At 41.0% G+C, this 26,460-nt stretch overlaps 1 protein-coding gene across 1 annotated transcript in view; it reads right to left on the bottom strand.

Annotated features, from left to right (window-relative positions):
- Window positions 1–4,415: 4,415 nt before the first annotated feature.
- LOC130864102 (zinc finger protein 700-like) overlaps window positions 4,416–26,460 on the bottom strand; it is a 110,987-nt gene continuing 88,942 nt past the window's right edge. The window contains exons 5-7 of the mRNA XM_057754438.1: window positions 11,416–11,542; window positions 11,164–11,224; window positions 4,416–10,624 (exon numbers count right to left, since the gene is read on the bottom strand). Of these exons, the coding sequence (XP_057610421.1) occupies window positions 7,282–10,624; window positions 11,164–11,224; window positions 11,416–11,542 (3,531 nt within the window). The 3' untranslated portion in view covers window positions 4,416–7,281. The remainder of the gene's footprint in view (window positions 10,625–11,163; window positions 11,225–11,415; window positions 11,543–26,460) is intronic.

The raw sequence follows: 26,460 nt of genomic DNA, 5'->3' as shown, positions 1-26,460 counted from the left end.
GAATACACCCTGACCTTGAATCAAAGGGCAGAGCTAGCTACTGGGGAACCAAAATTGGCCATAGAGGTTTTAGAGGACTCAGGACACACAAAAAGACACAGGAAGTAAGAGGGAGGGGCTTCCAAATATTCAAAGACCCTTTTGGATTGAAGGAAGGAGGTGGTGAGGGGACATCACTAGTCGCTTCTCTGCCACTTCTCTGATTAATTAGGTTTTTACTCCAATATCTGATTCCCAAGTAATAGAATATAAGTAATCACTTCACACTTAAAAGAAATAAAACTAAAAATAACTACAAACCAGAAGAGAGTTGAACGTCATCCTTACAGATCTGAAAGAACTAGCAAGTCAACTGAGAATTCAATTCCCAGTGAAGGAAAAGGCATGATTTTATTCACATAGAGGATCCTCTAAAGAGATATAGAACTAAAAGAATCAATTTGGCTCATCTAACAATAGTTGTCTCCCAAAGGAAAGGCCAAGAATCTGGGAGTTATTCAGTCCACAAGTCTAGGTGTCTCAGCTGGTCTTCAGTCTACATTCGAATCTCAGAATGATTAGAAGTAACACTCTTATGTGTTCCTGATAAGTAAGCAGTACTTATGAACACATCACATGGCTGAACATAGTAGTGCATACCTTTAATCTCAGCACTCAGGAAGAAGCAGAAGGATCTCTCTGAATTCAAGGTTAGCCTGCTCTACGTAGCAGGTTCCAGGACAGCCAGAGAGTAAGAGCCTATCAAAAAAAAAAAAAAAAAAAAAAAAAAAATTACACACATCAGTTTCTATTCCACCATCTAAAAACACAAATAGCTTAACTAGAAATTTTCAAACTAAGTTGTAAAGAACAACCAACAGTGGAGTCCAGAGAGCTTTTGCACGCTTTTAATCCCAGCACTAGGAAAGTAAAGGCAAGTAAATCTCTGTAAGTTCTACCGTGTCTCAAAACAAGCAAGACCTCTCTCAGAACAAACAAGTCTATTGGTAGCACTGATTAGACTGGTAATAGGTGAAATGTGGACCCAGGAAATATAATAAAAATATCGTGCATGAGCCTCTCAAAGATAAAAATACTTTTAAAACAATCAAAAGCTAGACAAAGCATTACAGGACATTCCTGAGAAGTTTCCACTACTCCGCCATCAAGGTACCTTCTCAGAATCCAGCAACCTATGTCATTGTCTAGAGACTGAGCTTTGCTCCGCATTTGGAAAACCCCTAAAAGTAACACTGAAGAGTATCAAATATCTACTCTCCAAGGTCTTGACAACAATCTTAAATTTCAGACGCATGGAGGAGCCTAACAGAAACTTTTTAAAAAAATAATAATAATCATGAAAAGTGATTTTTCCCAGTAGCTGTGAAAGCCTGGAAAAATTTTGCCCGTCCTTTCCCCAACCCTTTGCTAGCCAATCACAGAGTAAAAAGTTTTTTGAGTAGAAACATGAGTCACACTTGGAAAAGAATTCCCCGCTGCAGAGTACACAGACTCTATACAAATGCGGAAAACCTGTTATCCTGAGAGCAAGCCACTTGTTCACTATTATCAAATAGGACACTAACTTTTGTAAATTCGCCGCAAACCTTCTAACACTGACGCCAAACCTATTCTCACGGGGAAGTACGAGCTTGCAGGGCGAGGCTGCCGCTCTCAATTTATCTTTGTGCAGGGCTGACACGGGAGGAAACTGCACAAAGGGCAGAAAGTATGGCGATCTCTTTCTTCACACACTGCCGCAGAGAGGGCTGAAGACACAATCCTGTTCTACACTGGACCTACGACAGGCAGATATCCTCAGGATCACACAGACAAGAAACTGCTGGGTACGGAAAGGGGCTTTGGGAGCTCTTTTTAACCCTAGCCTGGAAATCTCTCAGAAGGGATCTCCAGGGACATGAAGAGATGTCAGGGTTCACAAGGGGAAAGGAGACCGAGTGGGCGGCCAGCCGACAGAGTGCAGGGGAGTATCGGGGCCACAGTGTCCCGGCACTAAAGACCCTGGGGGATTACGCAAAGCGTAGCTGCAAAACGAGACACCCCCTCAGCCCTCGGACATGGCACTAAATTGTCGCTTCGGTCAGCCCTTCGCTGCTCTCCCAGCTCCTCACCGAGTGCGTGCAGGATCCTCCACTCGTCTGCGGCTACACCGCCCGCCCCGGAACGCCACGGCAGAGACCCAGAAGACGAGCGTGGGGCGGAGCCGAGGAGACTCGGGAGTGGGAGGGCCTTCCGGAGCCTGAGCTTTATCACTGGTTCGCCACCCGGGTCCTGGACCGGTTTCAAGCCTTTTGCGGATTTAGGCTCTAGCGGCTGCTAGGAGGTTCGGGGAGGTGGGCGGGGAGATTGCACAGCACTCTGTTGTGCAACATGGTTGATCTTAAATCCTCATAAACCTGCCTCAACCTTCCAAGTGGTCACAGGCCTCTCACCCTGTTTAGCTTAGGTGGGGTGAAAATGAAGGAGGCTCCATTTTCAATTTTAAGGAATCACTAAAAAAGAGGGATAAAAGCGGGGCGGTGGTGGCGCACGCCTTTAATCCCAGCACATGGGAGGCAGAGGCAGGCGGATCTCTGTGAGTTCGAGACCAGCCTGGTCTACAAGAGCTAGTTCCAGGACAGGCTTCAAAACCACAGAGAAACCCTGTCTCGAAAAAACAAAACAAAACAAAAAAACAACAACAACAAAAAGAGGGATAAGAAGAGCAGTTGTGCTTAACTATAGTAGGAAATCACTTATCTCTGTGAGTCTGGATTTCCCTATCTATAAAATGAGAACTCTGCCCTAATCCTTTGATGTGGTTATAACAGACTCAATAATAAAGAAAAACAATACCGCTCATAGTGGGAAAACTGTCGTTTAAGGCGTTACGGCAGCGTTTGATGGGAGCCACCTTCTGTTACTCGAATTCCGACCAGAGCATGCATCCTGACTACCCGAATGAAACAGCCTTAGCTACTCATCCTCCCACAAAGTTAATAGTGAAAAGCATGCACCTTACCTAAATCCCAGCACTTGGGATGCAGAGGCAGGTGGATCTCTGTGATTTTGAAGTCAGCCTGGTCTACATAGCAAGTTCCAGGACAGCCAGAACTACAGAATAGAGACATCAAGAGAGGGACACAACCAAAATCTAAACTTAACCTTTTCACTGCTCTGATCCACAAATGTTGAGAAAGCCTAAACTAAACAAAAATCTCTAGAAATAAACATTGCAGAAGGAAAAGTTTATGTGGGAGATCTTTACAATTCACCAATCAGTTCCTGGTGTATTCATTCTCTCTGTAGTAGGAGGCTGCTTGTTCATTCCTGGCTGCCCAGACTTGAAATAACCACACAAAAAATGTATTAATTAAATCACTCTTTGACCTATTAGCTCTAGCTTCTTATTGGCTAGCTCTTTCATCTTAATTTAATCCATTTTTATTAATCTGTGTATCGCCACGTGGTTGTGGCTTACTGTTTACGTTTCAGTGCATCTGTCTCAGGCAGAGGCTACATGTCAGGATGTCTCTCTGACTCCGCCTACTCTCTCTCTCGCCAATTTGTTGGGAGGCTGCTCATTCATTTCCTAGTTGTCCAGACTCCAGAAATAACCACACAGAAACTATATTACTTAAATCACTGCTTGGCCAATCACTTAAGAGTATTGCTAGCTAGTTCTTATATCTTTAGTTAACCCATTTCTATTAATTTGTGTATTGCTACGTGGCTGTGGCATAGCAAGGTTCCGGCGCGTCTGTCTACACAGTGTCTCTCTGAATCTGCCTACTCTCTCTCTATATCTCTCCCAGCCTGGCTGTATTCTGTTAAGCCATTGGCTGAAAGCAGCTTCTTTATTTACCAATAAAAGCAAAACATATACAGAAGGATCTCTCTCTCTCTCTCTCTCTCTCTCTCTCTCTCCCCTTCCCTCTCCCCTGTCTGCCTGCTGCCAAAAATACCATACTAATGAATTTATGGAAATATTTGTGGTTTAAGATGATACAGTCTATCATGGCATGGAAATAATAAACAATGTGACAATATCTCCATGGTCTATGTGCCTGTAAATCTTCACCTTAATAGTACGAGGACAGAGAAAGATAGCCAAGAACTGAGGCATGGTTGTAATTCTGAAAGCCTGATTTTCATAGACCCACTTAACTCTAGCTAGGCCATACCTGCCAAAGGTTTTTCCAGCCCCGCAAACAGTGTCATAAGCTGGACACCACCAGAATAATTCAGTTTTTTATTTGTGACTTCTTTTGTATAAGAAATTGTTATGCAACCCTGAGAATATATATATATACGTATATGAAGTCGGTGTTCAAATGATACATTTAGTGTTAATAAATCAAAGAAATCTACTGAAAAACAATTTGGTGAATAGATCTCTTATCATTTAATAACATGAAAGTAAATTTGTGTATTAATAGAATGGACATATTTATTTTTACATAAAACATAAAATCTTAGCCGAATATTCGATAGTATAGCACATAGAGAATGTTTTTCAGAGTTATTTGATACTTTGGTTTTATAATTGTCAAATATGGACAACATCACATAAATAAAGGCAGAAATACACTTAGGGCCATTTCCTAAGTTGTTAAAATACTTTTCTTTATTGCTACTCAATAATCATTGAATGATTTTTTTAAATAAAATACAAGTAAGTAACTCAAGTAATTTTTTTTTGTTGGTTTTTAGAGACAAGGTTTCTCTTTGTAGCTTTAGAGCCTGTCCTAACACTCACTCTGTAGACCAGGCTGGCCTCAAACTCACAGGAATCCTGCTTCTGCCTCCAAGTGCTGGGATTAAAAGTGTGCAACACATAACCGGGCAATTCAAGCAATTTTAAAAGCTACACTATACTATACAATACAAAGATAAATTAATTTGGTATTTATATGTTGATGAATGACACTTGGGAAATAGAAAAGTCTGTTTTTCACAATTAAATCAGTCCTTCCGAAAGAGCAGAAAACTCTTGGAATTTAGTAAAACTATTTCAATTTGCAACAGTCAGCAAGTCTTATGTGTGAGCTAAGATGCTTCAAAGAGTTGGTATGTTAATTGCATGGCATGGCATGACATCACATGCAATACACATATTGCATGATCAGAACAAAGTAGAGGTACAGTTAAATCACATGATACAAACATGGGTGAGTGATGCCAGTGATATAAAAATCAATGCACATATAAATCTGAATTTTTAATCACTGTGTTCAAAACCTTTACATGTTACCAGGTGGTTTTTGAAGCTCAGTTATTGCAATCCCGTAAGGAATCAGGAACCACGACTAAAAATCTGTGTCCAACCACAAGACTTTGTGGGGATAATTTCATATTCAAATTAAAACACTCTGTCCTATCTCCCCTGGGCTTATGGCAATCTGATAATGCATCTAGTTCGATTTCAAAAGTCTCCAATCTCAAAGAAACTGCAGAAGGAAAATAAGAGCCCAAAAGAATTCAAAAGCATTTACAGACCTCAATAGAATCATCATACATTTGAAAGCTTAAACTTAATACAAAAAGATTTCCATTAACATAGAAATGTGCATGGTGTTTTACCTGCTTACAACAAATCAACAATGAAAAACACCAATAAGGACACTACCATGTGTTTATTTCAGAAAAGTGAGACTTTCTCAAGAACATCAACAGGTCCTTCTCAAAGGACTGCTTAAGGAAGAATTGTCATCAGTTCTATACATTTTACTGTTCCTGAAAAGTTCCCATGACAGACAAGAAGGTGCAAGGTAACAGTTGTCATGACCTGGTTATTCTAGGTCTCAGTGTCTCGGCATATAATCCAGAGATAGCTACAAACACCAACCTCCTGCTTCAGTGTTCTAAATGATAACATTTTTTCACAATTTTTTAAAAAAAATATATAATGCAAAAATTAAAGAATAAGCATACAAAGAAACAGTTTTAAGCAATCGTAAATGGTTACATTTTAAACAGTATTATTACAAAAATCCTAAGTATTAAATTTATACACACTGTAAATGTTATAAGCTAATGTATTCTTTGGGAAAACATCAATATGCTATAAATGAAGCCTACAGTGTCTTTAGGCAAACAACATACTACAAAGAGTCTACAGTGTTGATAAGAGTTACAGTAGATTAATGTGTCCAATGACTTTATATTCACCTAAAAGTCTCTGATAGAAGAAAATCTAGTCCTTAAAAACTCTGCTCTCAGTAAGTATTCTTCATTTGTAGAACATTTATTTTTATACCAAATCTTTTGTTTCATAGCATTTGTTGGTGCTATGACTAAAATATGCAATGAAGCAACATTCCACAGACTAGAAGAGTCTTGAAGTTATACCACGTAGTTTAAGTGTACGGTAGGCTACACCATAAGGATACACTATGATTAGGAAATTGTCTAACAATTTATACCAGCAATTATTTCTGCTGTTAAAAGTTTGTGTCTACACTTAGAAAACCTTCGCCTCAATGTTTTCCTGCAAAAGAAATAGAAATTCATTACCTAGGGACATTCCCATTTCTCCTGATGGTAGGACTGGGAATTACACTGGGAGACCAGTGCTAAACGAATGAGCTACTTATCAATATCATTTTCAATTTTTATTAAGATTGATCTCACCAAGTTGTGTGGACAGGCCCTGAACTTACTATCTCCTGCCTCAAAACCACAGTCCCCAAGAGGACAGGCCTGCAATGTCAGGTGCTGCTGCAATTTTCTTCAAACACAAATCACTGGTAAACACCATACATTCACAAATTACACAGCTTTTCATTCATGCTCTGACACTTTGAACATGATTTGCTTCAGTATTTCAATATATATAAATTTGTAGAATCTTCTTCCAATCGGAGTTATTGCATGATTTTTTTTAGTGTGGTTAAAATATAAGCTTTAATTTCCAAACTGCAGCAATTTCAATCCAATGTCTGTTTCTATAGAACTGCCTTCATGGTGCATTAGTTTATGCATTTGAGTAAATGTTTAAGAAATGAATATCATACTCCATTCATTCACGGGCTTTAACACCAGATATTTTCATATCTTCAAATGGAATTGAAGATTGTAACACATCTCTTAGAGTCACGGAATTTTCTCCAGTGAGTTCTCCCAAGCTTTCCATAGCAAGCAAGCAAACAAACAAACAAAAACAAAACAAAAAAATCTAAAGCCTTCGCCATTTGTCTTATATTCATTAGATCTTTTCCCAGTACTTCCACTATTTGAAAAGACCTAGAAATTCTAAACATTCTTGCATGTTTGTAGGCATTCATAAGGGTTTTCCCCTGCTCAGGTATGTGTTTTTCCATGTCTTCGAAGGGAACGGTAACATGTAAAGGCTTTACCACAGTCTTGGCATTCATAGGGTCTCTCTCCAGTGTGAGATCTTTCGTGAGTTTGAAGTAAATACGGATAAATGAAGGACTTACTACAGTGCTTACATTCATAGCGTTTTTCTCCAGCATGAGCCATTTTATGCCTCTGAAGAGAACTATGACTTATCAAAGCTTTACCACACTGTTTACATTCATAGGGTTTTTCTCCTGTGTGAACTTTTTCATGCATTTGAAGAGAGCTGTGACTCCGGAAGGCTTTATCACACTGCTTACATGCGTAAGGCTTTTCACCAGTGTGAGTTCTTTCATGCATTTGAAGGAAACAGGGGTAAAGAAAGGCTTTGCTACATATATTACATTTATAGAGCTTCTCTCCAGTATGAGACCTCTCGTGCATTTGAAGGTAGCAGGGATAAATGAAGGACTTCCCACACTGCTTACATTCATAGGGTTTCTCTCCAGCGTGAATTCTTTCATGTCTTCGAAGGGAACTTTGACTTCTGAAGGCCTTCCCACACTGCTTACATTCGTAGGGCTTTTCTCCAGTGTGTGTTCTTTCGTGTAACTGAAGAGAACTTGAACAGCTGAGAACCTTCCCACACAGTTTACACTCATAGAAACCACTGTGAGTTTTTTCATGTATTCGAAGGTACCCAGCACTTTTGAAGGTCTTGCCACATTCTTCACACTCATAGGGTTTTTCACCGGTATGGGTTCGTTCGTGTGCCTGAAGGAGACTGTGACATCTGAAGGCTTTACCACACTGTGTACAGTCATAATGCTTTTCTCTACCATGAGCTCTTTCGTGTAACTGAAGGGAGCTGAGGCCTTTGAATGCCCTTCCACACTGTACACATTCATAGGGTTTTTCTGCACTATGAATTCTTTCATGTCTTTGAAGAAAAGAAGGGCAAATAAAGGCTTTACTGCATATCATACATTTATAGGGTTTTTCTGCGGTATGAGACTTCTCGTGCTTTTCAAGTAAATACTGATAAATGAAGGACTTGCCACATTGTTTACATCGGTAGGGTTTTCCTTCAGCATGAGTGTTTTCATGTACCTGGAGGTTACTGAAGCGTCTAAAGGTTTTGCCACACTCTTTACAGCCATACGATCTTTCTCCACTATGTGCTCTTTCGTGTGCTCGAAGGGAATTGGAAGAACTAAGGGTTTTGCCACACTGTTTACATCCATAGAAACCACTATGAGTTTTTTCATGTATTCGAAGATTACTGAGACTTTTGAAGGCTTTACTACACTGCTGACAAGCGTAAGGCTTTTCGCCAGTGTGGGTCCTTTCATGCACTCGAAGTAAGCTATGATATCTGAAGGCCTTGCCACACAGTTTACACTCATGGGGTTTTTCCCCAGTGTGAATGATTTCGTGGACCCGAAGACGACTGAGACCTCTGAAGGCCTTCCCACACTGCTTACACTCGTAAGGCTTTTCTCCAGTGTGTGTTCTTTCATGCAGCTGAAGAGAACCTGAGCAACTCAGAGTTTTCCCGCACCGTTTACACTCATAGGGTTTTTCTTCAGTGTGCGTCCTCTCATGGACACGAAGATAACTGAAGCCCCTGAAGGCCTTCCCACACTGCTTACACACGTAGGGCTTTTCTCCAGTGTGTGTTCTCTTGTGTAACTGCAGGGCACTGGAACAACTGAGAGTTTTGCCACACTGTCTACATTCATAGGGCTTTTCCTCGGTGTGGCTTCCTTCGTGGATACGAAGGTAACTGAGACTTCTGAAGGCTTTGTCACACTGCTTACATTCATAGGGTTTCTCCCCAGTATGCGTTCTGATATGGACTTGAAGCAAACATGGATAAATGAAGGACTTACCACACTGTTTACATTCGTAAGGTTTTCCTCCAACATGAGAAACCTTATGTCTTTGAAAGGAGCCTTGATCTTTAAAGTCTTTGCCACACTGTTTACACGCATAGGGTTTTTCTTCACAGTGAGTTCTTTCGTGTCTTTGAAGGAAAGAGGAACACAGAAAGGCTTTACTACAGACCTTACATTTATAGGGTTTCTCTCCACTATGAGCTCGCTCATGTAGCTGAAGAGAACTCTGACCTCTGAAGGTTTTGCTGCACTGCTTGCATTGATAGGGCCTTTCCGCAGTGTGAGTCCTTTCATGCCTTCGAAGAAAAGAGGGGCACAGAAAGGCTTTACCACAAATGTTACATTTATATGGTTTCTCCCCACTGTGAGACCTCGCATGTAATCGCAGGGAGCTATGAGCTCTGAAAGCCTTGCCGCATTGCTTACACTCGTAGGGCTTTCCCCCTGTGTGTGTTCTTTCATGTCTCTGCAGGAAAGATGAACAACGAAAGGCCTTACAGCATATGCTACATTTGTAGGGTCTCTCTCCAGTATGAGATCTTTCGTGGGTTTGAAGTAAATAGGGATAAATGAAGGTCTTACCACACTGCTTACATTCATAGGGTTTCTTCCCAGCGTGAGCTATTTTATGTCTTTGAAGGGAACTGTGACTTCGCAGAGCTTTCCCACAATGTTTACATTCATAGGGCTTTTCTCCAGTATGAGTTCTTTCGTGTACTCGAAGATTACTGAGCCCTCTAAAGGGCTTGGCACATTGCTTACATTTATACGGTTTTTCTCCCGTGTGAGTTCTCTTGTGTCTTTGCAGGAAAGAGGAACAAAGAAACGCTTTACTGCAGATCTTACATTTATAAGGTCTCTCTCCTGTATGATACCTTTTGTGCATTTTAAGTAAATAGGGATAAATGAATGACTTTCCACACTGTGTACATTCATAGGGTTTTTCTCCAGCGTGAATTATTTTACGTCTTTGAAGGGAACTGTGACCTTGGAACACTTTGCCACACTGCCTACACTCATATGTTTTTCCCCCGGTGTGAATTATTTCATGTCTTTGAAGGGGATTTTGGCAACTGGAAGCTTTGCCAAATGGCATACAACCAGAATGCTTCTCTCCATTAGGAGTTCCGCTGGGAGACGGCAGGTAGTCGAAAGGACTCAGAGTGTTGGTGTGAGTCCCTCCATGAATGCAAAATGAGCTGGGACCAATAAAGGCTGTGTCGTATTGACGATGCTCACGGGGCTGTTCTCCACTGTGAACCTGCTGATACACTCCACGTGAACTTGGAAAACCAAAGGATTCGGAATATACTTCCCACTCGTAGGTTCCTCTCCCAGTGTGGGCTCCCACGTATATGTGAATAGTTGCGAGAGAACTGGAGGTATATTGCTTCTTTCTAAACTCCTCAAGCTCATGTGTGTATCCAGGGTGGGATGTGATGTTCCTATTAAAGGATGAATGAGACATGAAAACTTTCCCAAACAAATTACAAGCACACAGTTTCACTCGAATTGAAATTTATGGACTTCTATTGATATTCGATACCTTGGGGGTTTCTCAAAATGGATTACCTTCTTTACCCCCCCACCCCCCAGACCAAAGCTAGTATTTGACTTCTGTAAACACTGGCAGGCACATTACTAGTGGTTGCTTCACCGATGACTATTTAGTCATTAGTAGGTTTTGGATTTCCACTATTCCCCAAATCAGGGAAAGTGTATGTCTTCTGCAGAATCTAACCATTCTCAAATTAAACGGATTAGGATTAAAAGCTCATACATGCACTTTTCTCAACACTGTTTACAAGCAAACTGCTTTTCAAATCTAAACAGCTTTCTTACATGGAATTACATTATTTCTGTGAAATTTTTTTAATGGTGAGTAATCTAAATTTGTGCTTGCTTTGCTACTTGTTCATAAATTTTCATATCACATTAAGATTTTCTCAAAATATATTTTCTCCCACTAATACATGTAATTTACCTTAGATTTCTCCCAGGATGTTTATAATGCTCTTCAATGGTCTGGTATTCTGATTTGATTCCTAAAATACAGACCCAGAAAATTTTTCACAAATTATTAAAAACCTCAAAGAAACTGTAAGTTTTCTAGGGTTAATGCGCACTGTACCCATGTCTGATTTATTCACATTATTCTTCCCTTTCTACATTCCAAAGTACATAAAGAAGAAACACTTGTCTAACTGGGAAAGTAAAGAAACATCAGCATTCTTACCCACAGAAGCAAGGTTACTACAGGTTTCCAGCATCACATTGACGTACAGGTTCTTCTGAAAAGGATCCAGCAAAATCCACTCTTCCTGGGTGAAGCTCACGGCCACATCCTCAAAGGTCACTGAGTCCTAAAATATCCCATATGTGTACGTAAGAAAATGGGTGAAACTGATGGCACTGCGGATAACTAATAAGATGTTCACAAATTCTGCAGACTCCAAATGTTCATGCAATGACAGAGGAGTTTTAATGCTACGACTGACATTCATGCAGGAAATGGTGAAGTAGGAATATTTCTCCCATGACCACATTCAGGGACTGGAGTATGCTACTGGGCCGCCTCAGTTTCTCTTCCTAGAATGGAGTATAATGTGCAAAATAGAATACAGTCAAGAGGTTGCTTTTCCTTGGAACTTCTTAGGCACAAATAGGAGTTTTACTGAAGATTCTAGGAGGCATTACAAACATAAATGGTAGTCACTAAGTAGTCACTCAGTCTAAAGATTCAGGGAAACATTTGTCATTTTCTGAACCCGTTAGCTTTTTGAACGTTCAGTGAACGACAATAATGAAAGAATCTATCCACACAACACGCTTAGGCTAGCCAGCTGTCAAAACTTGTTAAGTGAGGCATTGCACCTGTGCTGTGACTACATCAAGGGAAACATTAAAATCCTGAAAGCAGTTTCCACTCAGTCAAGTTTAATAAAGCAGCAAATGTGAAATAACCAATAGTGACCCCAAAAGAATAATTTTTACTATTTACACATATTACTTGATAATTTCATGTATAAACAGAGAATGTATTGATCATATTCACCCCCAACTACTTCTTCCACTCCCTCTGTACCCCTCTTCCCAACATATGCCTCTCCTAACTTCATGTTCCCTTCACTTTTTGTTTTGATTTTAAAGATTTTTTATTTTATGTATATGGATATTTTGCCTATGTATGCACCACAGAGCTCAGAAGAGGGCATCATATCCCTTGAAACTGGAGTTAAGGACAGCTACTGTGTGAGTGCTGGGCACCAGACCTCCATCCTCTCTAAGAGCAAAGCTGCTCTCTGGTGCACACCTTTAATCCCAGCACTCGGAAGGCAGAGGCAGGTGGATCTCTGTGAGTTTGAGGCCAGCCTGGTCTACAACAGCTAGTTCCAGGACAGGCTTCAAGGCTATAGAGAAACCATGTCTCGAAAAACAAACAAAATAAACAATAAAAGCAAATATGCTCTTAACCACTGAGACATTTCTCTAGCCTTTATTTTTCTTTTTGCTTTTATTACCCATAAAGTCCAATTAGTGCTTTCTGAATGTATACCAACAACATTCTAGCAGCCATACGCCCAAAGAAAAATTAATCCTCTCTTCTAGCAACTATCAATTGTCAGTAGTTCCTCAGAGAGAAGCCAAGCTCATTAGTCAATGGTTTCAATGATTTTATATAAATAACCATAGATACCGTGAGTTCCTGAGTGATGGCATTTCACAGCTCTCCTCCACATACTCTGGCTCCTAAATTCTTCATAACCCTTCTTTGATCATGGTCCCTGAGTATTACACCAATAGACAGCAACTTTCTAATAGCCATTCAGTAAATGTCAAAGGAAATAGATGGTACATGACTTTACAAGAACTCAAAGTAGCTGGGTATATTACATGCTGTAGTCCCAGGTACTCGGGAACCTGGGATGTAGGATCACTTGATCTAAGAGCTCAAAGCCTGCCTGCAAAGATCCCTATATGAGGAGTGAGGGAGACGGGGGAAGAGGAAGATGGTGTCACTAAAATGCCATCTCGTCTAAATTATACCTCTATAAAAATCACAGCTCAAACAGCGTCCTTAGGAGTCACTAAAATCTACATTTTCAAACCTTCTAGTCACACAAGTGTCTAGCACTTGTCAAAGTCTTCTGAACAATAATATGATGACTTGTCTAACAAAAATGAGGACATTTGAAATACATTACAGACACAAAGGGGCAAAAGTAAAAGCAAATTCCCAGAATTTATCAGGCCGCCATGTACAAACTAATCTTTAGTAACCCAGTGTATAAATGACCAGTCTGAAGGAAAACAACTTATACTGTAAATTTTACTACTCAACAAGATGTCATTGTCTACACATCTGCCTATATACAGACTCTACAAGCTAAGACCAAGTCACTGCTCCCTTGACTGTTTGTAAGACAGGGTCTCTCTATATTGCCCTAGAACTCTCTGATGTAGGCCAGGTTTGAAATTACCTGGCATGAGTAAGAAGGAAACACAGAACATGCAAAACCTGCTTAGGAGTTTATTAAAGGGGGCGTTACAGGCCTGGGGAAGTCAGTGTGCAGAGAGAGGGAGGAAGATGGTGTATCCAGCTTTTAAAAGCTGCCTAGTGCATGCGCACAGAGGGTTGATGTGGCTACGTCACACGCAGATGATGGGGCTCACATATGCATGCAAGGGCTTAGCTGAGTCATATGTGGATGATGCGAAGCGAGGAGGGAAGGGCTGCTTTAACATTAAGGGGGTGGGGGTTTAGGCACTTCTGGCTGAGGGCATGTCTACACCTGCAGGACCCCTAGAATCCGGAAGTATCAGTCTTCTGTGGCTGAAATCATTCCAAGGTTGGCCTTGAACTCACAGAGTTCCTGTCTCTGCCTTCCTTTTGACTCTTTTCAAAAGAACTCCACTTCTTTTTATCCATGCACTCCCTCCCTGGGAACTCACCGCTGCTTCCATAAAGTATTTCAATAAAATTTTGTCTCTTCTTGCCTTGGTAAGTAAATTTTATTGTCTGTGTTATCACTACATACATAGTAGTATGAGGGCTTATCTTAGAACTGGCTTAGTTACTGTTCTATTGCTGTGAAGAGATTCTATGACCAAGGTAACTCCTATAAAAGAAAGTATTTAATTGGGTCTTGCTTACAGTTTGAGAGTTGGCAGCCCATTATCATCATGGCAGGATGTATGGTGAGAGGAAGAAAGAACAGAAGACAGAAAGACAGAAAAAGGAAGACAGCCTGCTATAACCCGTGACCCCATGATTAAAAGGCTAGCGTTTGTGTTTCTGAAAGCACCTCACTCTCCCCTGTGATATTCTCTCCAATCACTCTATTCCCTTATCCACTTACATTCTCCTTCACTTCCTCATTCAAGAGCTTCACATAGGGGACTCAGGAAGCCACTAAAAGTCTCCTCACCCTCAGAAAATATTTTTCTCCTTCATGAGGTAGTCAGTGAGGACTCTGGCACCATTCACATGTGTGACTCATTTCTCATGTCTCATCTGTCCTGGTGCATAGCAACTACTTACAAATTAAAATCTTCCATCCTGGAGGGAGGTACCTTAAGTCTCAGGAGTTAAAATGACGTTCCATAAGCTTACCAGATCCATAACTGCTGGTGTATTCCAGAGAATTGCAGCTGAGACATAGTGGCCTAATACTTTGCCTTTCGTAGATGAATTTACATACCACCTCCTCTGAGGTCAGAAGAGGAGGCAGACAGAATCTAAGAGTTAAAGGAAGGCATAGGGTATTGTATAGTAATTTCCCCCAAGTTGAAAGATTCCATACTGAAGGGAGATTCAAGACTCAGAAAGTGCTAACTTTCATATTCCTGGAAGGTGCTATGTAGACCACAGTGGGAGAAGATAAATCAATGGTATCTCTGCAGCCAGTCCTGCAGGCTACAATATCTACCAGCCAGGCAAGATGAGCTCAATGGTAGAATAGTGGCATAAAGGTTGTGGGGTAACCAACTGCTTTTGAGTTGGATCTGTGGTCCGTCCTACAGAAACTCACATTCAAATATAAACCTGGTCAGATGTTCTTGGCTCAGAAGGTTACAAGTCCTAGGAAGGAAGCTATTATTATTGTTTTGCTAAAAACATGTTGTAAGATTGTCTTTAAATATGCATACCTATGCCTGTAAGTTAATTCTGCTCTGACCTTGGTCAGAGAAGCTTCTCTTAGTAGCAGTCAGCAGTTTAAGCAAAAATCCACAACTTTTCAAAGCGTCTAAGCCTAAACAGGACATTTATATTAACTTCCCCCAAACTCAGGGAACATCACAAAAGTATGGAAACAGAGGAGCTGGAAGAATGGGTAAGATCACTGATAATTTTGTCTTTGGAACATGACATGACCACTGTACCCATAAATCCACAGCAGCTATGAGTACCTGCACAAGAAAAAAAAAAAAAAAAGAAAGAAAAGAAAAAGACCTTGCTGCCGGGCGGTGGTGGCGCGCGCCTTTAATCCCAGCACTCGGGAGGCAGAGGCAGGCGGATCTCTGGGAGTTCGAGGCCAGCCTGGTCTACAAGAGCTAGTTCCAGGACAGGCACCAAAGCTACAGAGAAACCCTGTCTCAAAAAAAACCAAAAAAAAAACAAACAAAAAAAAAAACAAAAAAAACAAAAAAACAACAACAAAAAAAAAAAAAAAAAGAAAAAGACCTTGCTTTCAGGTCAAACTTGAAAACCACTTTGAGGACAGACAGGAGCTTGAGGTTGTAGAAGCTCCCATGTTCACCGTGTCTATGACAAGCCTAGGACAATCCGGGATGTGACAAAGATTATGACTACACTGTCAGTTCATGAACTGCACTGTTCTCTGTGACTAACTTTCCTGACTTAACATTTCAGTCCAATTTTCCTCAGAGCCACCAATGCAACCCTAGCCAACAGACATCACCTCCCACCTTATTCCTCAGCGCCAGCAATGCAACCCTAGCCAACAGACATCATCTCCCACCTTATTCCTCAGCGCCACCAATGCAACCCTAGCCAACAGACATCATCTCCCACCTTATTCCTCAGCGCCACCAATGCAACCCTAGCCAACAGACATCATCTCCCACCTTACACCTACAGGACATCTTTTCATTCCTTTTTCACCTTAGTCAAACTGTCTGATTCTCCTACTAGGTAGAGCCTCACATCCAAATTCTAGCAACACTTAAATATTTAGGGGCTGCAGAGGCCTTAGGACATTCTTAATACAGAATGTATGCCCAACAAGTGCCAAGGATCAAAGAACACTCTCCCCAAACTATCTACTACAGATACCTACAGCATGAAACCCATTATGGAAATCAGTCTGAAGATTAAAAATAAAATTAAAAATAGAATTACCATGTGGACAGCAATGTCACTTCTGAGCATAGAGTTTCACACCCTACCAGAGACATCTGTACCTCCATGTTTGTTTATTGCTGCTCTACTATATCAAGAAATGGTAACCAACCTAGTTGTCCATCAATAGATGAACAGATAATGAAAACCTATTAAGATGTATAAAATGGGAACTAAAGAGATGGCTCAGTGGTTAAGAGCACTGGTCACTCTGATTGCCCTACCAAAGGACCCAGGTTCAATTCCTAGCATCCACTTGGCAGTTCATAACTGTCCATAATGCCAGTTCCAGAAGATGTGGCATCCACACACAGACATACATGGAGTGCTGCGGGAGCGCCTTCCGCTCCTTCAGCCAATAGCTTTTATGATACCAGCCCACTGGGGTGTGTTCTATTTGGCTTGAAAAGCAACAGTAGCCAGTAGCCTTGTGCTCCCTCTCTTGCTTCGGACTCCGCTTCCTGCTACCAGACTCTTTTCCTGGTTGTGCAGAGGGCTATTGTCTTGGATGGTGATCTGTAAGTTTTTCCCTTTAAATAAATAACCTTTTATTAATCATAATTCCAAACAGGTGTGGGATTGTTTTGTGACTTCTTTAATTGAGGCAAAATTCCAATGTACATAAAACAAACAAACAAAAAGATGTATAAAGCGAAATACCATTTAGCCTAGAGAAAAGTAAAATCACAAAGTTTTCAGGTCAATGGATTGACTTAGAAAGTACACTATTAAGCAAAGCTACACAATCTTAGAAAAAGAAAAAAAAAAAGCATCTTCTCCCTCATATGTGGATCTTAGCTTATAACGTGTATATGCAAACACGTAAACAAAAATATCTATGGTTACAGTATAACATGCAGAAAGGAGAAGAAAAAGGAGTAAATATTAAGTGTTGAGGAAGAACGGAATGCAGGTTAAGGTGCTGGGATCTTAAAAGAAGCCATAAAACTTATTGTTTTCTAATTTTAACTCTGTCATGATTTTTTTTTTGGGGGGGGGAGTTAGTGGTAGATATGGAACTAAAATATATTTGCTAGGGAAAGTATTAAATTCAATGTGAAGTTCCACAGCTTCAGAATGGCTATTGCCACCAAGTCTGACAATCTGAGTTTGAGCCCCAGGACCTCCTTGGTTAAAGAAGAGAACAACTTCTTCGCATTGTCCTCTTATTTCTACACACCCATGCATGCACTCACACACACAAACCAATAAATAATGCAACTTTTGAAATGTTAAAATGTTTAACTCTAGGTCTGTGTTTAACCCCCATAGGGTTGCATATCAGATATTTACATGACGATTCATACCGGAAGCAAAATTACAGTTACGAAGTAGCAACGAAATAATTTTATGCTTGTGGATCATCACAACATGAAGATCTGTATTGAAAGGTCAGAGCATATGGAAAGTTGAGATCCACTTTTGGTGGTTTGAAAGAAAATGGTCCCCAAAGGGAATGGCACTATTAGGAGGTGTGGTCTTGTTGAAGTAGGCATGGCCTTGTTGGAGGAAGTGTGTCACTGTGGGAGTGGGATTTTAGGTCTCTTTTCTCAAGCTTCATTTCGTGTCGACAGTCAGTCAACTTCCTGCTGCATTCTGGTCAAGATGTAGCAAGTACCACATCTGTCTGTATGCTGTCATGCTCCCCATCAAGATGATAATGGACTAAACCTCTGAAACTATAAGCCACCACATCAATTAAATGTTTTTTTTTTTTTTTTTTTGTAAGAGTTGATGTGGTCATGGTGTCTCTTCATAGCAATAAAAAACTCCAAGGCACCACTGTTCTCAATGATGTTACAAATAAAACATGGTACAGAAATATCTCCCAGTTCCTACCATGGACCGTTAAACTGATCTTCCCAGTGGTATTTGCAACTGCTATTCCTAACCAACATAAAGTATCTGTCACCAACACAAAGCAATCAGATTGCTCCTCACCTCATCCAATGGTAGTAGGATTTCCCTCTGGAAGGGGAAAAGAGCGTGAAGTTAAGCTCCACTTAGACCAGTGGTTCTCAGCCTTCCTAACACTGCAACCCTTTAATACAGTTTCTCCTACTGTTGTGACCCCAAACCATAGAACTATTTTCCTAATTGTAATTTTACTACTGTTATGAACTACAATGTAAACATTTTTGGATATTGCAACCCCTTTGTCAAAGAGGTTGCAACCCACAGGTTGAAAGCCACTGCCTTAAACAGTAAAAGCAGGGACTAATGTTGAATCATGAGCTAGTCACCTAGCACAGGTAACCTTTCCCCTAAATGGACAAATAAACAAGGGAGGATGAATATAGTTTAGGGATTCTTAACTGGTTCCTCTCCCAGTGCATTCAAAAGTTGATCTGTTCCAATTAGAATTACTTAGGTTTGCATCCAATTCCTACTGTAAAGACCATAAAAGACCACTGGGCACAGCAAAACATACACACACACACACACATGCATCCCTCCCATTCTTGGGCACAGCACTGGGCACAGCAAAACATACACATACGCCGGGCGATGGTGGCGCACGCCTTTAATCCCAGCACTTGGGAGGCAGAGGCAGGCGGATCTCTGTGAGTTTGAGACCAGCCTGGTCTACAGAGCTAGTTCCAGGACAGGCTCCAAAGCCACAGAGAAACCCTGTCTCGAAAAACCAAAAAAAAAAAAAAAAAAAAAAAAAAAAAAAAAACATACACATACACACACACACACACACATACATCCCTCCCACTCTTGGGCACAGCAAAACACACACACACACACACACACATACATCCCTCCCACTCTTGGGCACAGCACTGGGCACAGCAATACACACACACACACACATACATCCCTCCCACTCTTAAGAGTTCTTTCTCATTTTTTTTTAATAAGTCTGCACTCACTTGTGTGCAGTTCTTGTCCATGTTTTCTTATTCTTCTTAGTATAAGACAAGAACTCAGAAGTTTCAGGCTCTGATGGTTTTAGTGACCATTAGTTGTCTGCCATCCTAGCCCCCTGAGTTAAGTGGCACCCTCAAAATATCTGCATCCAAATTATAAACAGAAAATCAACACAGAAAACCAATAACTGAAAAACTCAGTTCTTTAAAAACATCAATTAAATTAATAAGCCTATTCCAGGACAGCTAGTGCTACATAAAGAGACCCTGTCTCAAAGCAATGACAAAAACAGCAGGAAAATTAAACTAGCCTATAGCCAAACTAAGAAAAAAAGATGCAAAATTATCAATTATCAATTAAAGAGTAGTTGCTGGGGCTGGAGAAGGGCACAATGGTTAACAGCACTCACAACTCCTGTAGCAGACCTAGATTGGGTCTCATCCTCATGGAAGCTCACATCCTCATGGAAGCTCACAAATGCCAGTCATCCCAGTTCCAAGGAATCGGATGGCTTATTCTAAACACCACGGGCCTCTGCACTCACACACACACACACACACACACACACACAAAACACACACACAAACACACATACACAAACACACACACATACACACACACAATATACACGTTACACATTTTGGTCATCATTACCATGAAAATGTAAAAGACCATGAAGAAACAATGAATGATTTCATAACAAAAAAGTTAGTAAGTTAGATGAAATGAATACATTCTTTGAAATGAACCTTCAACCATAAAAACATACAAACAGAAAAAAGTGGTATGACTAGGCTTATGTGTATTAAAGACAGGGAATCAGTAATGCATGACTATTTTAAAAAATGATAAAGACCCAAATGATCTCATCCTTAAATTCCTCCAAACACGTAAGAACTAGAAATGTACAATTCTGTACGATGTTTTATAGAAAAGCTATCATCTCCTATTTAAACTCAGATTTAACCATTACCACAACATAAACACACACACACACAAGAAAAAAAGAAAAGAAAAATTACAGAAAGCACACACAAAAAAAATACATTAATAAAAACTAGCAATTTAAGCCCCAGGTCGTTCCACTCCTTGCCCCTCCAACTCCTCTTGAATCTATGTTTGATATGAACACAGGGTCATGGTCCAGTGCCCACTGACTCCAGGCCTAGACCTGGAAACTGAGGAAGACAGATGCAGGGAAGATATCGGTTAGTGTGACTACAGACCAGCATCCCATATCCATCTTGACCTTTGCACACTGCTGTCTACTTTGAGTGTTGTCTGTTTGTACTGGAGAAAGATGTGGGAGTTTATCTTTTAATACAGAAATACACTTTACAATTCTATGCATGCCCTGTGGCTGGTCCCCCTAGTTGTCAAAAACAAGGAAGTTTCCATTGCAAAATGGGGTTTCTGAAACAAAGGCTTCCTGAAAATACACGGATGGATACACAGAAAGCCGCCTCCCGAGAACTATACGAAAGGAAATGTAATCCGATAACCATAAAATTAGAAATCTGGAAATTCCATAAAGATTCTGGCCTTTAAAAAAAAAAAACAGGAAAAACCTGGGGAATCAAGACTATCCCTTAGGAAGGGAATCTAGGGACAGAGTTAATCATTCCCAGTCAGAAATAGGTCAGGATTACTGGTTATGCTTAGACACCCAGCTCCCGTACTACAGAGGGATAGGAACTAACCAGACTGTCAACCCATCAACTGACAAAATTTATTGTGACTAGGTACAGCCCAAATTATCGTTAGGACTTATAAGAGGCTGAAACTTATCTAATACTCAAAACCTTTAAGCCAGTCACCTCCCCTTATTCTGATGCCAGTTATTCTGTCTAATGGGCTAATTCATTTAGTTAACAGCAATATTATCAAGGCCCTAGGACCTTGTGGTGGGTGTACACTAATGGTTTGAATAAATGTCTCTTCTGATGCTTTCCAAACTAAGTAGACAGGCTGATCAGGATCTACAGGTATTAAAAGTTTTAATTTCTGAATTAAAACATTTAGATTCCCTTGCCGATAAGGTCCTACAAAATTGAAGAGGTTTAGATTTACTTTTGATGAGAGATAAAGGAAACTATTGTATGGTTTTGGGAAAAACCTGTTGTTTTTTGCTAATGGATCAAGAATAATTAGGAAAGGGAAAAACCTCAAAACAAGAAAAGTTGATATTATAAATATAACTGATATCAGTCTCTGTTCTTTTTGGTTTCCCCTGGCTAAATACTCTATCAGCACTGGTGGGGCCTTTTATTCTTATTTTAATTGGATTAACATCAGGGACCTACATCTTAAGCTACATGGCCAAGTATGTGTCAGCTCAGTAGTTGGGACCAACTACACCTCTTTAGAGCAGGATGGGTCCACGATTTGACTCACTCACTAAGACCAGGAGGAATGTAACAGACCCTCAGACCTTAGCACAACTGACTCCATGATGGAGGCACCATTTATGCCATACAGCTCAGCACACAGACAGCACCACCTGCCAATGAAAACAAAGATCTAATCCATCAAAGTCCACAGTTCTGGAAAAGTCTGTACATGTACTAAGCTTGCATTTTGGCTTCCGTAGTTTTGGTTCTGGCTAACTGCTTTTGTTAACTGAAGTAGGTCAACCCAGAATATGGTTTTTATGTTTAAAAGCTCACTCTGGGAAAGGCTCAGTGGTACACTGAGAAACTGGCACCCATGTAGTCACTGGCTGGCTAATAAAGACTTTCTATTTGCTTAAACCCATGTCTAAGCCGTCTTCTCTGATAGATATCCCCTAACACTATGGGCTTGGAGAGACTAATGGGTTAAGAGCCTTTGATGCTCTTGAAAATGATCTGGATTAATCCTCATGGAAGCCAGAAACTAACTCTAGTTCCAGGGGATCTAATGCACACACACATACACACACACACACACACACACACACACACGTATTCCTAGTATCAGGAAGCCTTGGGTTCCCTTCAAAGCACCACATAAAACCAGACAGGATTGACATATATCTTTAATCTTTCACTCTTGAGGTGAGTGAGAGGAAAAAGATCAGAAGTTCAAGGCTACCCTCAGTTACACAGTGAGTTTGAGGCTAGACTTGAGTTATGAGTGTCTTTCTCAAAAAAAAAAAAAAAAAAAAAAAAAAGAAAAGAAAAGAAAGAAAGAAAAGAAACGAAAGAAAAAAGACTGCCAACACACTGAAACAGTATGCTCACTTGTTACTATCATCTGCTTTCAAAACTACAATAACAACAGACTACTTCTGGTGGGTGTGGTCGGAGCACACCTTTAATCGGGAGGCAGAGACAGGATCCTGGTCTACAAAGAAAGCTCCAGAGAGCCAGTACTCCGTAGAAGCCCTATCTGAAAAACCAAAACAAACGTTCTATCTCAAAATAAACAGATGAAGATAAAAGTCTGAAATAAATGTGCAAAAAATACGGTCAACTGTTTTTGACAAGGAAATTCAAAGGAATTCCTGTATTAACAGTGGGCCACCTTAACAACTATATGTAAAAATATTTTAATGACAGACTTTATAACTCCACAAAATTAATTTTAAGTGCACCCTAAACCTAAATATGATATGTGAAGTACAGAACCTCTTACAGATAACTCAGAGAAGCTAGACACCCTAACACATAGACACCTCCTGAGGGCCTGCACCAAAGTGACGTCACCGACAAGGATGGCGAGCGGGGCGGAGCCTCCCATCACGGTGCTCAGCGCTCTACGGAGGCGCAGCCTGAGGGGCGGAGCTGACCAGAGCCTGGGGTCCCAGGACACAGCTCCCACCCCATGCGCGAGGGGGACCCATCACACGGGCTCCGGTACTCAGTCGGCCGCTCCTCCCCGTCTGGGGACAGTGGTCCCTCGCTCACCATGACCGGCTTCTGAGTTCGCTGGTCCTCTCCTCACAGCTCCTGGCAGCGGCGCTCAGAGAGCGCAGCCCACGCAGCGCCTCAATAACCTAAAAGCGGAACCGCTGCATGGCGGCAAAGAACCCGGCTCTCGCTGTCCAGCAGCGCCCCTTATTGGACAGCCTGTGTGGCTGCTCTGATTGGCTAATGAGACCTGAGTGACAGAAGGGAGCCAGCGACACAGGCAGCCACTACCCCAAAAGCGCAAACTTGCAGAAGCTCTGAGTAGGTTTGCCCTCCAAAGCGGCCCTGTTGTCTTCTTATAGTCCGTAGGCACAGGGTCGTTCACGTGCACTGTCCACGACACACAACGGCCAATGCAGGGATCGCCTTCCTCACGGCGGTAATTTTTATACGTAGTTAATTTCATTTTTAATTACATGTATTTAATTAAAATAAAAATGTGAGAGAAGCACATGTGTGCCACAGCGTGAGTCAAGAGGGCAATTGGCTAGATTTGGCTGGCCCCTTCTCCCATATGGTTCCCAGGGATTGAACTCAGTTCATAGGGCTTAGCAGCAAGTGCCTTACAAGCCGAGCCATTTCGCTTTCCCAAACATTGATTTTAAAAGAAAACATTAAGCGTACCTATTGATGACGTAAAAAGGGCGTGGGGTGGGCAGAAACTGCCAAATTTAGAAATGAATGTCTAGCTGAGTCCTGTAATTCCAGTACTTGGGAGGTTGAGGCAGGAACATAAGAAGTTCAAGGTCTAGCAAGGCTACACACTGGGTTCAAAGTCAATCTAGGCAATTTAGTGATACCCTGTCTCAAAACAGAAACACACAGAAAAATGCAATGCTTCTGTAGCATGGTTAAGACCGCATGTTGCATCTCCGGTACCCACTGTTGTAATTTAGAGAAAGCAGAGTAAGAGCAAAAGAGGCCATGCGACAAAGCTCAGGTGGAGGGGGTTTTTACTGGGAGAAAGTGGAATGGGAAAAGGGGAAGGGGAGTGGGCAAACCGACTTCTGGGGACAGAAGAGAAGAGAGGAGAGGGAGAGAGACAGAGAGGGAGGGATGAGAGGTGGGCAGGGCCCTTAAAAGGGAACATAATGAATGTGCACAGGTAATGCTCTTAGTGGCTAAGACTGAGGATGTATACCCCAAGGTCGGGCAATACAGATGCCTGAATACTAACACCCACCTCAAAACTGAAGGCAAACTAATTATAGAAATTGGTAAATTAAGGGCTAGAAAGAGTGGATGCTGCTCTTCCAGAGTACCCTAGTTCTCCCAAACACACACATCAGTTAGCTCACAACCATCTGTAACTTCAACTCCAGGGGAGCCGATGCCCAAAAGCTAGACTTGCTTTTGCAGAAGAAGTAAAATGAAATCAAACAGACACAACTCTAGCAGTACTGTACCAATCACTGAGAGATAAGAATTTGGTTTCCAGCCTACAATTCACAACCCCAAAGAACCTAGACAACAAAGAGAACCCTAAGAGAGATATACATGGATCTAACCTACATGAAAAGTAGAAAAAGACAAGATCTCCTGAGTAAATTGGGAGCATGGGGGATCATGGGAGAGGGTTGAAGGGGACAGGACTGGAAGGGAGAGGAGTGGAGAAAAATATATAACTCAATGAAAACAATATCATTTTTTGTTGTTGTTGTTGTTTCTTGTGACTGGAGAGATAAGATAGCTCAGCGATTAAAAGAGCACTTTCTGCCCTTAAAAAGGATCTGGGTTAGGCTCCCATCATCCATGTGGGCACAGGCACTGCCTACATATGGTTTACATATACACATGTGGGTACCAGCACATACACATTTAAAAAATATAATCCTAAAAAACTTTTAATTCTTTAAATACTTTGAATTGGGCTCCTATCTGGGCTGTGTTGAACAGAGAAACGTGTGAATTAAAAGTTCAACAAAAGGGCAACTATACAAAAAAAAAAACCTCTTATAAGATAAGTTTGCCTTTATATAACAAATCAAAAGAAGCAAGCTGGTTAGGGAAATAGCACAGTTGGTAGAATGCTCACCTGGCGTGTGTGAGGCACTCACTGTGTTTATCCCCAGCACCACATAAAGTCAGGCTTTATGGTACATCCTGTAACCCAAGCCTTGAGAGTTAGAGGCTTTTATCCTTAGCTACATGGCAACATGCAGTCAGTCTAGAATACAGCCTCTATCTCAATCAATCAATCAATATGCTGAAATGAAGTTACTGACATTCATTTCCCAACAAATTCCATAAGATGACCAGAAGCTATGAAACCATGTCAGAAGCTCTTTACCCCATGGTAAGGCTATTGTTCGAATTTTTGAGACAATGGTTCCCTGCATACCCAGGCTGACATCACCCTCATCACCCTCCTGCCTCTGTCTTCTGAGCACTGGGATTGCAGGACCGCACATCACCCTGGGCCTTTTATGGGAAACTTAAACCTAGACTGGCTCCTCAACAGCTTGAATCCATATTTACAAATTTGCTGACTCACTGAAAATGTAGCTGCAGCCAGGTACTCGGGGCTTGCAGAGATCTCAAGGTCATCTGTGCACATGTACAATTTTTTATTAATAAAGAGTTGCCTGAAGATTGTGTGCCAGAGTTGAAGGGGGAAAGGGACACTGCTGTTTTATCTCAACTGCCATCAGACTAATGTCAGGTAAATGAAGCTGGGCTTGATGGCAAGGAACTGTCACCCTGGAACTTCAAAGGCTGAGACAGAAGGATTGTGGGTTCCAGATGGCCTGAACTATGGAGACCCTGCCTAAAAATGAAAACAAAAAAGAAACAAGAAGAACAAAACACTCTAAAGTACAAAAGGCTAGAGATATGGAAATACTAAATCTAAACTAAAGCTGTTTAAACTTCTCATAGGACCCAATACTTCAACTATCACTTAAAAAGCACTTGATAAATGTCTACAGAAATTAAATTTTGAGTATCAGAAGTTAAAATTTTTAAATTTACTCTACAGAAGTCTGAAGGCATGACAGAATGTTTTGGAATCAGCAGTGATGGCTGCGTGATATAGTATCAACAGTGAACCCATCAGTTTAAAATTCTAAGCATGAATTTTACCCTAAATGGCAAAATAGCTGTAATGAATCTCAGTGACGTTCCAATTGATCCCAGTGAAACTGTGTCCTTG

The sequence above is a fragment of the Chionomys nivalis genome, chromosome 2 (assembly GCF_950005125.1).
Source record: "Chionomys nivalis chromosome 2, mChiNiv1.1, whole genome shotgun sequence".
NCBI classification, from domain to species: domain Eukaryota; kingdom Metazoa; phylum Chordata; class Mammalia; order Rodentia; family Cricetidae; genus Chionomys; species Chionomys nivalis.
The sequence above is the reverse complement of the archived record's forward strand: the minus strand, read 5'-3'. Positions and strand labels throughout refer to the sequence as shown.